Here is a 16507-nt window from a genome sequence, read left to right on the forward strand (position 1 = left end):
TTGACTTCTGTGTAAATAAGACCTGTGCCAAAAACTGATATTTAAATTCAAATCAATTTCTCTGGTGCTGGTGTAGGATTCAAGGTCAAGAAATATCGAGTAAATGATAATAATAATTTATTTTTCTCAAACATAATATTTATAGGAATAGTCAAATAAAACTTATAAACTAAGACAAAGTAGGTAAAAATTCCAATATGGAATGAAAACATTTTTCCTGTAATTATCGAGATTATTTATATCGCCGCTTTTATAAATTGGTACAACCCTACCAGTTTTCAGTGGTGTTTTTATACCGGAAGTTGATTTTTTTAATTAGAAACACCCATTTTTTACCACGGATTTCGATTGGAAAAGGAAAGAAAAATACTTTTTGTTCTTATTATTTTTTCGATTTAACCCATATTTTGGCCATAAAATAGCCATAAAAAAAACAAAAAAAAAAAAGAATCTTGAGACAACAGAGTACATTGTTGAGATCAATTAAGAAAAAATGTTTCATACAAAAGTTGTAGGGTGAAAAGAGGCCTATCTTGACATGAACTTGAAGATCACCTTAACCTTGACTTCAAGGTCGTTTGAAGATCAAATTCAAAATTTTAAATGGTACCTTCTTTTTCGACCTCGGAAATTACAAGAGCGGAAAGTTGAGTGACATATGAACTTAACCTCAAGAACAAGATCAGATATCAAGGTCATTTTAAGGTCAAAGTCAAGGTCAAGTCCACGTCGTTATTCCAGAGTAGTGCTAAAAGTAGTTAATATTTATTCAGTTTTTTGACGACGAAGTCATAGTGAAGGTCATTTTCAAGGTCATGTCAAGATAGCCCCCTTTTCACCCTACAACGTTTGTATGAAACATTTTTTTTAAGTGATTCCAACAAGGAAACTCCCTTGTCTCAAGATTCTTGTGTTTTTGTTTTTATGGCCATTTTATGGCAAAAATATGGGTTAAATCGAAAAAATAATAACAAAAAGTATTTTTTTCGATTTTCAATCGAAATCCGTGGTAAAAAATAGGTTTCAATTTTAAAAAATCAACTTCAGGTCTAAAAACACCACTTCCGATCTAGACCGGAAGTCGTAATATGGACCTTTCAATGCCCCCCTCGATGCCTTACAATTTTTGAATGAAACTTTTTTCGAGATAACTTTGAGTCCAGCCAAGATATTTTTTTTCGAGATAAATGCTCCACTCGGTATAGAAATTGTTAAATAATGTAATAACGTAATCAAAGAAATATCTTGTATTTTTTTTGTTCTAGCATAACCCTTGTTCTTCCCCGTTTGGGGAAATCCCTACGGAGGGGTCGGAGAAATTCTTTTTGCGTGAAAGACCTTTAATTTTCAACCAGGACCTCCTAATTTTTGTGCACTTTTATTTACGCACTTAAAGTAACAGTTGAAGTAATTGGACTGTCTACAGACAGTTTCGTTAGGCCTTTTTTCCCTAAATATTTCCAATATATTTGACACGTATAGGTAATACCGTTCGGCTTAACAAATTTGGAAACTACGCGATGCGAAATATTATTACAGCCTGGTTTTGGCACAATGCCAAACTCTGGTCGCATAATTATTAATATTTTAACAGAAAGAAAGGACACACAAGAGAAAGTAGATTTTTTATAATTAATTATCATGTATCTGTACTCTTCCTCGTTGCATATGTTCTATAAACAAGAAACAGTTCTGTAACAATGGTAGTAACGGTTAAGCCAAACTATTTAGTTATTTTGCTTGTTTTGCTCCCCATTGTCTTAATATGTCGAAGCATCGTTTTAAATTCTCGATATTATGTGCATCTGCCGATAACGATTGCGACACCAGATTCTTTCCAAAATTTCGCCATTATATTCGGTAGGTCCATTATAATCTGGTAGGTGGTGCAGTCCATCGATGTATTTATTATATGTTATTATAAATGTTAATGCTTGCGTTTAGCAAAAATGAAAGTCGCTCTTAATGACAGGTACTTACACCATCGCATTTGGTAACGATTTGGAAATCGAAACTACTCTCTAATTTTTAGGCGGGCCAGGTTTTATCAGTGTATAACGGATAATACGGAATTTATAAGCTGACACCATCCAGGAGGCGTTTTTAAATTTTTGTTTTGCAGGCCGCCGCCACCTAGGATATTCGCTGGTAACGCCAGTGCGCTTGCGCATCTCTGAATGGCGCCTGTTAGTGAAAGTGAAGTTTTGATATTGATCCATTATGATGCGGTTAAATTCGAATGACGTCATTTAAATAATTGTCGCTTCCAACTTTTTCGCAACATGGCGGGCAAAGCTTTCCGTATCCAAAAAGTACGCTCATTTGGAAAGTCTTCTTTGTTTAATTGTTTGTCAGTTTTTTTAAATTCTACTGAAACGTGTTAAATTAAAAATTCAGCATAAATTTTGAATTGAAGAATCCCTGTTGGCAAAGAAAACTGTTTGAACGTTTTGTGATCAAGTACAAATAGATACGCTGAATGTTATTTCTATATTAAAGACATGAAAAAAGGCCCTTCCCTTTTGTCTTAATTATCATTCATTCTCTTGATTAAAATCTTCCACTGATATTTTTTCCAGTTTTAATAAATATGTTATTGTCAACGATGATATTTAAATAAAAACTATAGTATTTCGTATTCTCTCTTTTTAAGACACGAATTTTGAAAAATATTTCGTAACTTCATCCATATTAACATTTATTGTGAATTGTTTCTGTTTGTTTTTATTTTTTTTTTAATCAGAAAAAAAAGAAGAATTACACTCGGACATTGTTTGGAGATGTTTTTATAGGAATTCAAATATGTAGTGATATTATTTGTGACCTAAACAGCAAACAATATGCAAATTTCGTTTTTGTTGGGACTCTATATTGGGTTTTTCAATTTGGTATATTTTTTATTACAGTTGTAATGATATCCTTAATCTAGAGCTACTGAACAGCGATAACAGACAGACGTCAAATCCACACTTTATTGCCATTAACTCCTTAACAGTGTATCGTCGAAACACGGGAAACGCAGAGTTCTTGTTAACGAAAATACGGAATTCGAGCCCCACGTTGAGCGCCAATCTGTAGGAGTACAGTTTGACAGTTTAGTTAAATTTTCATTGACAATGTCAAAGTCTAGAAATATAATTTTCACTCGAAGAAGAGCGAGTTACACACTTATTTCATGTGAAAATAAAATATTTAATTACTTATTCTTTGACATTGTTGACAAAATTTCGATTAAGTAATAGTTGTACGTTTTGTTTTCAAAGATTAAAATTTTCAGTTTTTCGGCGGTATATTCAAGATATGTGAAATTTCTCTTCAGCAAGTAATTCGTCATTTAAATTTCGCCCTAATCCAACTTGTATCTCTTAAGATAACTGTGATATTAATGGTGCAGATATAAAAAGGACACCTTGTATATCTAGCCCTAATTAATTTTATGAAAACGAAAAAGGAATATGTGCATAGACATTCGTAGTGATAATTATGGCAATGTGCAATAATTTTTTATTTATAAGCCTATTTTTGCTGGTACACATAATCTCTGAAAAGTAATTAAATTAAATATGTATTATTATGTGTTTTTAATGGATATATATATATATATATCTCTTCTGGATCCTTTTAATTATACCTATATTATTTTATATTTAAAGTAATAAAAAATGTTATAGTGGAAATATTGCAATTAAGAACATCTCATATTTTTATATAATTTATAAGACCAATAAAAAGTTAATTTTTCCTTTTGTAAATAATTAAACTTTTGTGTCAGTAGCAATGACAACTAAGACAACATACTTTGTACCCACACATCTCATTCGTGAACTACCGTAGAACCTATTATAGGAATCGTTTATGATAAAATGTTAGTCTTGTTTTTTAATCTTGAGGAGCAATCACTCCTTAACGTTTGTCACAAAGCTCTGTAACACCCTGTGTAATGTGAAGAAACATAAATTTGCATGATAATATCCGTACGTTTCTTCTATTTTTTCACTTTAATGACAATTGAATAATTCGAGATGGAGATAAACAAAATGGAAAATGATGTATCTTTTATATTCAGATTTTGCATTTGCTGTACCTGGAAGAAGTAGAGGGATGTCATTAACGCCGTCCTAAAGTGACCCGTCTTTGATAGATGCTTCAAGAAATACATTGTTGAAACACTGGAATCTCCATAACTGGAACCGCAATCATTATTAATATCGCCAAGAACCAAAGTGGCGTCCCATTATCCGCTTTTTATTTTGACGTTCGGTGTTGCTTTTTTTTTCGCCTGAACTATCGTGCTAAACTTGAGGTTTAAACGCTTTATTGGCCGAATTAGTTACGGAGTGAACTTTATTGCCATCTTAGCTATTTTTGCTGTGTCGTTGCCGGTTATTTATTTCCCAGCGTCAAGCAGCGAGGATTCGGAGACATCTGGCGAATCTCTGGCAGAGATGGAAGTACGCAAAATGAGGTGCAGTAGCCTTGGTTAGGACCGGGGGGGAGGGTGATGTAATATGATTATTTGGGTTTGGAAGAGACAGCTGAGTGTCCCGACATCGTCGGAGGGCAGGCGAGCGAGATGCCGGCTCAAAGGCAGCGGCGGAACAGAAGGGGATGAGATTAGATTTAAATTAGTTCGAATTTCACGTCATTTTTACTAATAGTTAAATTTTTAATTCATTTTTTTCTACACTTATTTGTTTATAAAAGTATTAAAACACTAAATTGGTTGCAAAAAAATTTTATTTGATGATGAAGTTGGCATACATGCAGCCACAAGTATTTATGATAAAAATAGATTTAATCATATAATTTTTCAAAAATGAATCTACAAAAATCGAACAGAGATCAACAAACTTTATGTAAAAACTAAATCTAAATTGTGTTTCTAGTCAAAGAACTTATTCGGGAACAGTACACATTTAACAATTCATTATTAAAAAAAAGTAGTGACAAAAAATCATTTCTAAACTATCATATTAAAGAGAAGAATCGAAATAACAATAAAAACACAATATAAGAGTTGGTATAAATAAATTTAAAAAAACTTGCTTTGTTTGCAATGTGTATTTGATAAAAACGGTGCGTGTTTTCCATAACGAATGTTATATGACTGATAGCTTAATGAAACTTTTTACGTAGGTATTGTAAATATCTTTATGTGACTACGACAAACTATATTTTCGCATTGCAATGAGAAATCGGTTAGTGGGTTTTTTAGAATGCAAGCCTTATTTGAGTACCAAGGTTTTTCACTGTGATAGTTCTTGTTATGGTTTCTGTCATATCAAAAACTATCATAAACACTATCACCGTGTAACTTGAAATATTGTCATAACATCGACCGTGATACAATGATAGTGTGCATGCTCAGCTGTCTCTACAATTAATTCAGTGTTAGCCATACTATTGACAACTGTCACAAAATAGGTCATAGTCATATCATGACGGTACTATCGAGGCATACGTGTATTATTTCAGTGTAAATGGGGCTTTATGTGCGGCATCATACATTTTTCTAAAAACGATTTTATGTAAGTAAAAAATGACTATCAAAAATGGAAAAATTTGATTGAAAAACTGTTTCATATTAAAATAGTAACTGTTTTATTATTGACCAAATGCATGATATGGCCTTGAAAAAAAATTGTGCACCAAAAAAGAGAATAATTCCTAAGTATTCAATGTCATAGGTAGTAATAGCGTTAGTTATCTGTTTCAGATAATTTTGTTCAGTGTTCATGGCATACCTACTATTATTAGAAGAATTTCTCTGCAAAATAATTACTGTTTATCAAATAGGTAGTTAGTTTCTTGTGTGGTAAATAATACAATTTGAGTACATTTCTTTTTGTTCAAAACAGTATGTTTATGGTATTACATTATTTATTTAAATATGCCTTAAGATGCTTGTGATAGATTGATGATACTTAGGCTAATAACTTATAATTATGAGCAGAAATTTTGTACAGTTGGTACACAAATCTGGTAACCAATGGCGGATATAGATAAAACATCGTTACCAACAACCCTAAAATTTTCAACTAAAGAAAATTAGTTTTATTTAAAAAACGGGCTAATTCTTTAATTTAAAATAAGTCTACTTCTTACTTGAAGAAAACAAATATAACTCACAAAAAAAAATATAGGAATTTTTTCTTGGAAATCCAAGAAAAATCATTAATTAGTGTAGGATTTTTTAATAACCCCCCAAAAAATTTAGAATCGTTTTATCAACGATTTTTTAACTTCTGATGGTTTCATTGACATTGCATTTAAAAACTATTGTTGCAGACTAATTTTTTATTTAGGTAAAATAAATAAGGAATGGCTTATATTCCGAACATAATAAAAAAATATATTTGGTGGAAATACCTATCGGAATTAAATACACTTGTCTAATTTCCAAAACATTCAGTAGCGTCGAAATTGTAGGGTTCTTAGTAACGATACTTTTCAATATCTCTGTCACTGATTTGTGTACCAACACAGCAAATTTTTATTCATAACTAGTTAAAAGTATTAGTCCAAGTTTCATGAATCTACAAAAAGCATCCTGAGATATTTAAACAAACGTGAATTGTAATAAATTTTGAAATTTCAACATCCTGTATCTCGAAAATGAAGTGTTTTTGGACACATGTTTATAGAAACTTTTGTAGGTGATTTATGACATACATCCATTTTGGCAGGGAATATCACTAACAGCAAAAAGTGGAATTAAAAAATTTGTTAAGATATTGCGTATTTTATCCCTTTTAATGTCTTCCTGTTGCGCTGCGAGATTACGGTATTGTGCTTTGGTTATTTCACCAATACGCCAATACTGTCATAAATCCGATTCCAGTTTTTCTTCGACTGAACACATTTCATAATATGATAATGAATCAGTTTGTGAAATCTTATTATAACAATAAATAGATCAAATTGTTGTCTCAAAATAAACCTGCCGACGGATTTTGCAAATTTGTTCTTCCACCAAGCAGATTGGACGCATTTGAGCTAATTGTTGCAGTTGGAATAGTTTTTTTCTAGCTTTACCGTGTTTTCACGTAAATTTTTTTTTAATTAGGGATTTTTACTATTTTTGTTTTATTATTCCTTCTCGGTTTTCTGGTAATAACAATGGAAGACCAGTCTTTCAAAATATGCGACACTTTTCGACATCTGCGAGCCTGAAAATCACCTAGAAAGGGGCAAACCCAGGAGAACCACCTTACACTAAGGTCAGTCCGATGGAAAAAATACTATTTTCGAGTCAGCCTTGCCGTTCGAACGCGAGTTCCACCGCGGATCGGCTGTTTTCGCGGCTTCGACTGCGTCACGCCGACCTACTAACCCCATTCGAAAACCTCGCGGCACGGCTACGTCGACTTTGCCATTGAGTCGCCGGTCGCCAAACGGAGAGCACGTTAGAGTGTCGCGCCTCTTCGTTCCTCCACTGCTTCTTAGCTTGCCTCTTTTTATCAAGCAGCCTTTGGACGACGGTGTCGCTGCCCGGCAGCGTTCGTTCCGCGAGCCCCTCAACGCAGAAGGAATTGAGGGTGCCGTGATCCAAAAAACAAAAAAGTTAAAAGAATATGAAACATTCGACGAATAGTTGGAAACTTGTGTGTCTGTGGTGCCACTACTGCTGTGATCATTAGGAGCTGTGTGGATTACAAGTTTTAGTGAATTGTTGTTATAGTGCTTGTAAAAAAATGTGCGTTGAGTTACACCAACTGTTTAATCTAGTCAGGATTTAACAATTAATAATGTTGGAACATAGTGCTATGTACCTTAACGTTACACCACCCTACGAGGAAGACGCATCGTTCTTTCCGGATTTCTACACCACACGGTGGGTTTCCGATTTTGATGTCTGTGTGTTGTGTGTGTGGTCTTTCAGAGAGTTTGTTGTTTCTTTATTAGTTAGTCACTGGAACCTTGCCAGTTCTCTATAAACCAAAGGATTTTACACACAGGCCGTCTTTTGTTGCTAGACGAAACTCGTTTCTCGGGACTGCTGCTGTTGACGATTAAAAACACAATCTTCATGATTCGATACGCAAACGCTTCAACTATTATTCTAAATGCCACACTTAGTTCACACCGTAATTGTTCTTTTATTGTGTGATCGACCACGCCATTCCTTTTCCATTGGAAATGTTAACGCAAACCGATCGTAACCAATAAGTGATTGATGAAATTTTTGGCTCGCCGAGCGACCATTCTATTTTTCGGAAACGTATCGGCCGCTACCAAAAAACTGTTCGCCCAGGTCGCATATTTATAGAGAGATTTATAAAAAGATGATCTTCGGTCTGTTGTTAAATTCTAGTAGGTCAATAACTTGCTTCATTTAAGTGAGGTGGGGAGCGGAGGACAGGCTATTGAATCATAGGTAATATGCGTATTATGTGCCTAACCATAATAAGTAATGTTTCAAGATTTTCGTTTGCCGTATTGTTTCAGGACCGCGTTGTGGGAAGTTCATTGCATTTGTGTTAAGCCGAATGCTGAAAAAACTATTTAGAAAACGTTGTTTCCACTTTTGTTCTCAAAATGAAGCATTGGAGGAGTTGAATATTTTATTAAGTACATTAAATTGAATTAAATTTATTAACATGCTGTAAAATGAAACTACTTCTCATGATTTATGGACATTGCTGGATTCTATTCAATATAGGTCCAAAACTTAAAGAAAGTAGAAAACTTTAGCCACTCGTGTTTATTTTTTTGTTACATTTGCGGTTACATTGTAACCGCTAGTTTTCTGTGAATTTTCCGGTGTATCACAGTGATGTCACAAAGTAATATCTCTGTCAATTCCAAAATATAAAAAGAAGAATTGCTTTGATTTTTCAGAAATATACCTACATGAAAAATAAAGTGACATTATACACCCTGGTAATAAACGCTAATAATAAAGTGTTTAGGAGGGGCAGAGAGTTTTTTTGTTAGCATTTTTTATGTCATATCATTTGGTTAAGAATGTGATACATTTGCTTGTGTCTTATGTATGGTGTAGTGCATGTCGAGATATTCATTTATACATTTTATACTGTATACATTTAGAGTGCTTCTACTGAAAAGTGCATTTTTTCGCCTCCATTGAGGAAATATTGTCCTAAATAAACATCGGAAAAAAAATTCTTGCCAATTTCAACTTTTAATTTTAATTTTCAGTACTCGCTATTTGATTTTAAAATTTTCCTATCCATTTAACACGTAAACCTACATTTTTTAAAATTATCGATATTTTAACAAAGATTCCGCTATAAGTATTGCCTATGGACAATAAAATAACGTGAAATACAGCTCAGATATAGATAATTTTTAAAAAAATGTACGTTTACGTGACATACGAATAGAAAAATTTTAAAATCAAATAGCGAGTACTAAAAATTAAACTGAAGAGGTGAACTTTGGTGAGAATTTTATTTTCAATGTTTAGAACAATATTTCGTCAACGGAGCGGAAGAAATGTACGTTTCAAACGAAGCACCTAGTATACATACAAGTTAAAATTAAAGTTAAATATTCTCTAAAACATACAACAAAAAATTCAGTCATTCTGAATTTGGTATGAAGGTTTAATAAAAGGAGCTGTTCATTATTGCATCCTTGTTAGCTTTGGAACACTATATTGTGTTACAAAGTAGCTCGTGCGTTGTTTTTAAAAGTGTTTAATATAAAATGATGTCAAGAGATTATAGAACAATAATATACTACTTACTCATTTTTAAATACTTAAGTCCATTTCTTTTGTGCAATAGATAGCTCTCGGATAGGTAATTTATGAACTCGTTTTCAACTGATAAAAGATAGCCGCTATATAGGTACATACCTATAATAAAATTACGGGAAGATGGAAATAAAATATTGATTACAAGAATTATACAGAATATTATACCGTCGCAAAATAATATTAATAGTTTCATAGTAGCCCTGTTCTATCTGTATTACTATTTTACCAAATGTTACTAGTATTTTAAACATTATTGTGTTTCCTATCACAATTAATCTCAATAAAGCAAAAAATGCGGGCTATGTTGTGGCCTCGATTGTAGTATATAAAACCTGGAATAATAAAATTATATAGGAAGATTATCCTAACTTAAGGATTACCAGAATAACATTTAAAGTTATTTCCTTACTGGATAGATAAAAAATGTTCGTCGGTTTGCTGCGTATTTGAACAATTATTTAAACATTTTACAATGATTATATTAAAAAATGAAGTGAGTATAAAATACGTTTCCGGAGGTTCCTCGCTTGATGGCTGCCTGCGAGAAATTTTAGACGTATATAATTTAAGAGATAGGAATCGCCAAGGCTATCTTGATTTATTTCAAATTTGTATTAAAAGATGATTCAGCACTAAGTAAAACGTATATACAGGTACACGCTTTATTGCATTCCACCACACTGAGAATATTACGTTTTCATTGGGTTATTGGGTAGACGAGTTTCTAGGTACGAATTATCTTGTGGCATTACAATGTCAAAGTCCAATAAAGAAGGTCGGTGAGTCTTCTCGGAGGTGTGCGAGGAAACCATAAACTATAATTCAAATTTGTTTCTCCACGAAATACGTTGAGCTGCTTTACCATTCACAAATATTTGAAAATACTAATATATGACCTGTCAGTACCCACCTGTCTATCAATAGAACGAATTCCCTGAAAAGACAATAACCTTTCACTTGAACTGTAGATTCTTTGGCCTTAACGAGCATAATTACGTATTTATGTGTTTTTTATTACGCGCCTATTACCCCTTCAAGGTATATTGAATATAAACTACAAAACGTGGAGTGGTAATTTCAGGGTAGGGGTTCGGAGAACAAAAGTTTTTTGTGCGGATCAGGTTACCACCTGTTTACAGTTCGTACTGTATATCCCGTGTTCAGGTAGCTAGAAAACAATTTAATAAATAGGTTTAGCTTGTTTCAGAATATTTATGCGGTTAATGGTACATATGTACCATTAACCGCATTGTACTACACTGAAAAAAGATTTTATTAAAATACACCATTATATCACAGTTGACTTGTTGACTATAATTTAAATATAACATCGAGTACACTAAGTAATTTAGTGTTCAAGCTTGATTAATTGAGAAATACTGAGTACCTAATATTTGAGGTAAAAATTTAGGTATTAAAGAAATTATGTGCGCACGCATGCGTGTTCCCCCTTCACCCCGCTCTCTATTACTTGAGTAGTACTTGAGTAATTAATTATGAAAGTGAGTATTTTAGTGCCCAAATTTTGGCCAAGGGTTTTCCTATCGATATTTTCGTAATATACAGAGCGCCCCAGAATACGTGGGCAATCTCTCAGATTTATGCAGGGGACGTTAAAATAACATGACAAGTCCCTATAAAAATTTTCCCTAGAGGTCTACCCTACGAAGATATAGGCCTCCTAAAGGACGCCCCTGATAATCGTTTTTTTTTTAATACATAACTTTTAACATTACTCTGTGTAATTTAATTATTTATTGGAAAAAAAACAAAAGTAAATGAAAGTGGCATTTTTTAGATAGGCTGAGAAAAAATGCAAATTTCATCGGTTTATTTAATACATAACTTTTAACATTACTCTGTGTAATTTAATTATTTATTAATACAGATAAAACTCCTTAAAAATTGACCCATGAAAATATTTGGCTTATTTGGTTTGCCAGGGACGGACTATGGCTGTAGCGCTTAATGCCATTTTTTATACCTTTTATGACAAAGGCACAAAAATAATATTTTTAGATAGCTTGAACCTTAAAGTAAAAAAAAGATACTCTTGGTTGGTTGATTCGATAAAGTGAACAGTTTTCGAGAAAAAACTATTTCTATTTAATATGATTTTTATTACATACTGATGAAATTTGAATTCTTTCTTTATCTATCTAAAAAAATGCCACTTTTATTTACATTTTTTCCTAAAAATAATTAAATTACACAAAGTATTTTAAAAATTAATAAAACAAATCGATTTTCACAAAAAATAATTACACCAGCGTATTTGGCATCCTTAAATACCAAATTTTATAAAAATATTTCGTAAAAATTCTATTTAAAAAATTTTATTTTGTCGCTCTGTATATCGAAAACAAAAAAGAGAGACATATAGTTAATAAGACAAAAAATTCTTATTTTTTGTTGTACTATCACCCCTGTATTTACGGGAGGTCTTTCTGAAACACCCTGTATAATTACAGCTGTGATAATTTTCTGCACAAACTGGAGTACACAAAAATATAGTTTTATAAAGCATTTCTTCGTGCAGATGTAATAATTATCTAGGTACTAGTAAAATTCGAATCGTTTATTATTGATATGAATTATAAAAGTCCATGTAAGTTTGCTTATTAAAATATATGATATTTTATTATGGATAGGAAATAATTTTCAAAATGTTGCCAGAAATCGATTTTTTTTTGCCACGCTCCAAAGTGGACAGGATCAATGTTAATCTCAGGAATCTGCTTAAGCTGTATCCTATTCTTGAAACACCCTGTATAAATGAGTCTCACTGGCTGCCACAACATAGGAATTTCTTAAGTCATAAAAGAGGGTTTACTGTTTTATTATAGTTGTCAAGACATTATTACCAACCTAACAAATTCCTTTGAAAACATATCATGATATACCGATGAAATAAATTCACTTTAAGAACTGCTTTAATTGTATTAGTAAATACAGTGTAGCTAATGCATAGTTCTGCGAAAATTAGAGAAAGTAGATACAAAACGATTAGTTTTCAATATGAAAATTGTTAACATGGAGTTTAAAAACGAAATTTCGAATTATCTTTAAGTACTTGTTTCTCCGGACATGAAACTAGGGTAGCGGGCAACTGAGATTGAATAAGAATATTCACCTTATCATTCCTCAGCAAACCGAAACAGGGTATACCCTCATTAACCGAAGTTAATAATTAAATAGTATCCCCATAGAAATTTTAAACAGCAGAGAATGTATCTCTTGTGATGTTTAAACTCGTTAAATCTGTTGCGTTAGATTACCCTAACGATAAGTTATTCTATGTGGGTATTAGGGGGTTGCTTTATAAAATGATTACGTGTAATAATTGAATTTTTAATCGGAGGGATCAGTATCCGGGCTCGGACGATTAGGGTATACTTAATTAATATTTCTATTCTGCGTGTATGCAAATGTAATTAAAGGATCAATTTATGCTGGTAAGAGTTGTAATTACAAGGCTTTTTCATTGAATAACACCTGGACGGTGCTGTTAAAAAATGGAAGGTATTCTAAGAATAAATTAACGTAGCCTATTTTTCTCAAACATTGTTACTTGCCGGTATGTAATTGGTTTTTTATAATTAAGTGTCGAATAGTTAGATACAGGGTATTATTGGATAGTGATGGTGGAAAGTGGTTTGGTGTGTAAAGGATAAATAACCGATTTAGACCATGTTGACCGTAGGATTATATTGCTTTTTTAAAAAGTTACCTTTAAAAAACGTTTAAGTTTTTTTATTTCAATGAAATTTGGCATAGTGAAGCTTTTGTTATTTAATATAATAACGATAGTAAACAAATTTAATAAAAGCACATATAAAACACTAAAAATGGTGAAGTTTAGTTAGAAAACCTCCAAATGTCAGTAATTGATAACTGCGGTAGAAAATTCATGTTTCCTGATATTCAACAGTAAATACAGTCACGTTTGATAAAAATGAGCAAAATTATTGAAATTTTCTGCTTATAAACAAAAAAATACCATTATGTTTGTTATTTTTCGCGACCTCAATATTTTAACTCCTATGTCAGGTTTCATTTAAATACTTAAAAAAGGGGTTACTAAAGAAAATTGAAATTGACTATAAATCTTATTTTGGAGGCTCGTAACATTTTAAGGAAGCAAAATGGTACGAAGGTAACTTACCCATTCGTTTCCGCACACCCTGTATAGTCCTTTCTTCCTCGTTTTACACGAAATCAACGTGCATTCTTAAGAGGAACGAAACATAACGATACAAATTCTTAATATTCTTGGAGAATTTAAAAAAAATCATATAAAAAACATAATAAACGAACTAAATAATTATATTTTCATTAGGCCTCAGGTTGAATTGAATCAAATTCCCCTTCGAATTCACAAATTCCTTAAGAATCCATTTTAGTCGTGAATTTTTCAAAACTTACTGTAAACCTCCATTATACTTTCCAATTAACCCTGTATATATCGTATTTTACAGTTATATAATGCTTCTTCTCTAACCGCAAAAAACTGTAACTTTAATTTTTCTCTTAGAAGGTAGAATGTACAGTAGAAAAAATCACAACATTTTTAAGAAGTCGTTTACATTAAGTTCGACGTTTTAATTTTCTTTTCTAGCGAGTTGTTGATGTATTTTCATTCCAGATTTATCGCCTTCGTGTCGTAAACTCCGATAACCTCTAATTTACATGAGGATTTGCTGCCATTTAAAAAACAACTACTTAATTATTACTCTCTCACTAATTAAAAATATGTCAATCTTCTATAAATCGCGTATTAAAAAATAAATACGCCAACGAGTTTCTGATACAAGTTAGAGAATGTTTTGGTAGAAATTTTATAAACAGTTAACGGTTAACCTAAATCAAACGTAAATGATTTAGCTAGTATAAAGCGCTTTAGATGTAGGGAAAAAGATAAATCTAAGATCCTGTAAAAATATCGCGAGAACTGCGAGCGAAAGCAACCAAAAATAATTTCGTTATGAAAAGTGCTCGGAACGTCGTTTTGAAGAAAATAATATTATTAAATGGCAATTTTGAATAAGTTTCCAATGTACATAAAATAATCTATGGCTAGCTTTCTCTCTTTCTCTTCTTTTTAAATTAACAGTTTAAGTTTTCCACCGATTGTGATTTTATTCCATTTAACTTCGTTAGGTAATTGAATAATACTATTTTACAATGCGATTTTAAATAATTCGATATTGAGGTTAGATTGAGGAAATAATCTTGAGTTAATACTGTAAAGCATTTTTTTGTAACTGTTGAGTGTTAAAAACCATGTATCTTCCATCTGCTGTGCACATATTAGTAAAAATGGATCTAAAGTTCATGGTTTTTCAAGAGATGATGTTTTGTGCATGTTATATTGTGGTTTCAGTTCAGTGCCGCTGAATTCTACATGTTGACATTGTTCCATAAAAAAAATCTATACGTCATTTGCATTGTTTTAGAGATCATAATGTGAAATGTTCACAGCAAGTTCGCTTAATAAAATTATTGTACAATATTTTTATTCCAAATGTTAGGGTTTGTATATATGTATGTGATAAAATACAGAATCACAATGGCGTGTATCGCACTTATTATTAAATTATGTTTTATATCTAAAGAATTGACAGATTAAGTAAAAGGGAAACTAAGATTTATTAAAAATTATAGTTTATTAAAAATAGATCAACTTAATATTTTTACAACTCTGTTCTGCTGTATTATTTGCTATTTTAAGGTATTCTAAACATACCAAAGCAGCCAAAGTATTTGCTTTAAAAACTACGTTTTAACAATCAACGGAGTACGACAGAAGGCTTAGTTTTTGATTAGCAACTCGGTGTAAACAGGACGTTTTTTGAGGCGTATAATTTTAACTCCAATTCAAAAGACAACTAATCTGTATCTGTAATTGCACTGAATTCTTATTGTGTGAATCCAGTGCCATAAATAAATAATTTCAATACGTAAATCGAGATGTAAATCCAAATAGTTAACGATTTGTTGCTTTACCAAGTGCCATATCTCTCACCCCTGAAGTGAGAGAAGAGAGACTTACTATTCCCTTTGACACTGATCCATCAGCGCTCTTGAGACTCCACCGCAACACCATTTGTGTTTTGGTGTAGAGACCAAGATGAGCACACACTTTTCCTCGTCCAAGAATAATTTTTTCCACACAACCGATACTTACGCCAATAGATTCGGCGCAGTGTTAACCGTGACTGAACGATTGATTTAGAGTCATTGACTTTTTGTATAGATATAGATGTCGTTTACCGAACTTCGCGGTTTCAACTGTTTTGCGCTATTCATAATTCACCTGCAACGTAAGCAAAGGATAATTTTCAACCAAAAATCATCACTTTGTACAATTCGGGAAAAGAATGTTCTATAATGTGTTTTTATATTATATGGGAGTATGTGTATGGTACGTGTCTCTATTAGTTCAGCGCGTATCAGCGTCATCCGTCACTGAAATCAATACGTATTGGTCAATGACTCAGAGGAGTCAATATTTTTGTCAGTTGTCACCACTGATACGTGGAAAGCGCAACAACCTATCCCTGATACCTTAATCTGTATATAGACAAAAAAGTTAATGACCGCTAATCTGTATAATGACGGTTAAAACAAATAGTAGAGCATAATGGCAACATTAGATTTAACGTAGCGCGTTTATAGAAATTATCCGTCTGCCAGATTATTTCGCTACGGAACGCACACCTAAATTTTTCCGCCATTCATTTTTAACCAACGTTCGCGAAATACCTTAAAATGAAATCGTCT

General features: G+C 32.2%; 1 protein-coding gene across 6 annotated transcripts in view; it reads left to right on the top strand.

The window, feature by feature from the left end:
• The first annotated feature begins 7748 nt into the window (after positions 1 to 7748).
• LOC108910883 (nuclear receptor coactivator 1) overlaps positions 7749 to 16507 on the top strand; it is a 91598-nt gene continuing 82839 nt past the window's right edge. For all 6 annotated transcript variants that reach the window (XM_018715629.2, XM_018715643.2, XM_018715648.2 and 3 more), the window contains exon 1: positions 7749 to 7834. In XM_018715629.2, coding sequence (XP_018571145.1) covers positions 7749 to 7834 — 86 coding nt within the window. The remainder of the gene's footprint in view (positions 7835 to 16507) is intronic.

Source organism: Anoplophora glabripennis, unplaced genomic scaffold (assembly GCF_000390285.2).
Source record: "Anoplophora glabripennis isolate ALB-LARVAE unplaced genomic scaffold, Agla_2.0 scaffold24, whole genome shotgun sequence".
Taxonomy (NCBI): domain Eukaryota; kingdom Metazoa; phylum Arthropoda; class Insecta; order Coleoptera; family Cerambycidae; genus Anoplophora; species Anoplophora glabripennis.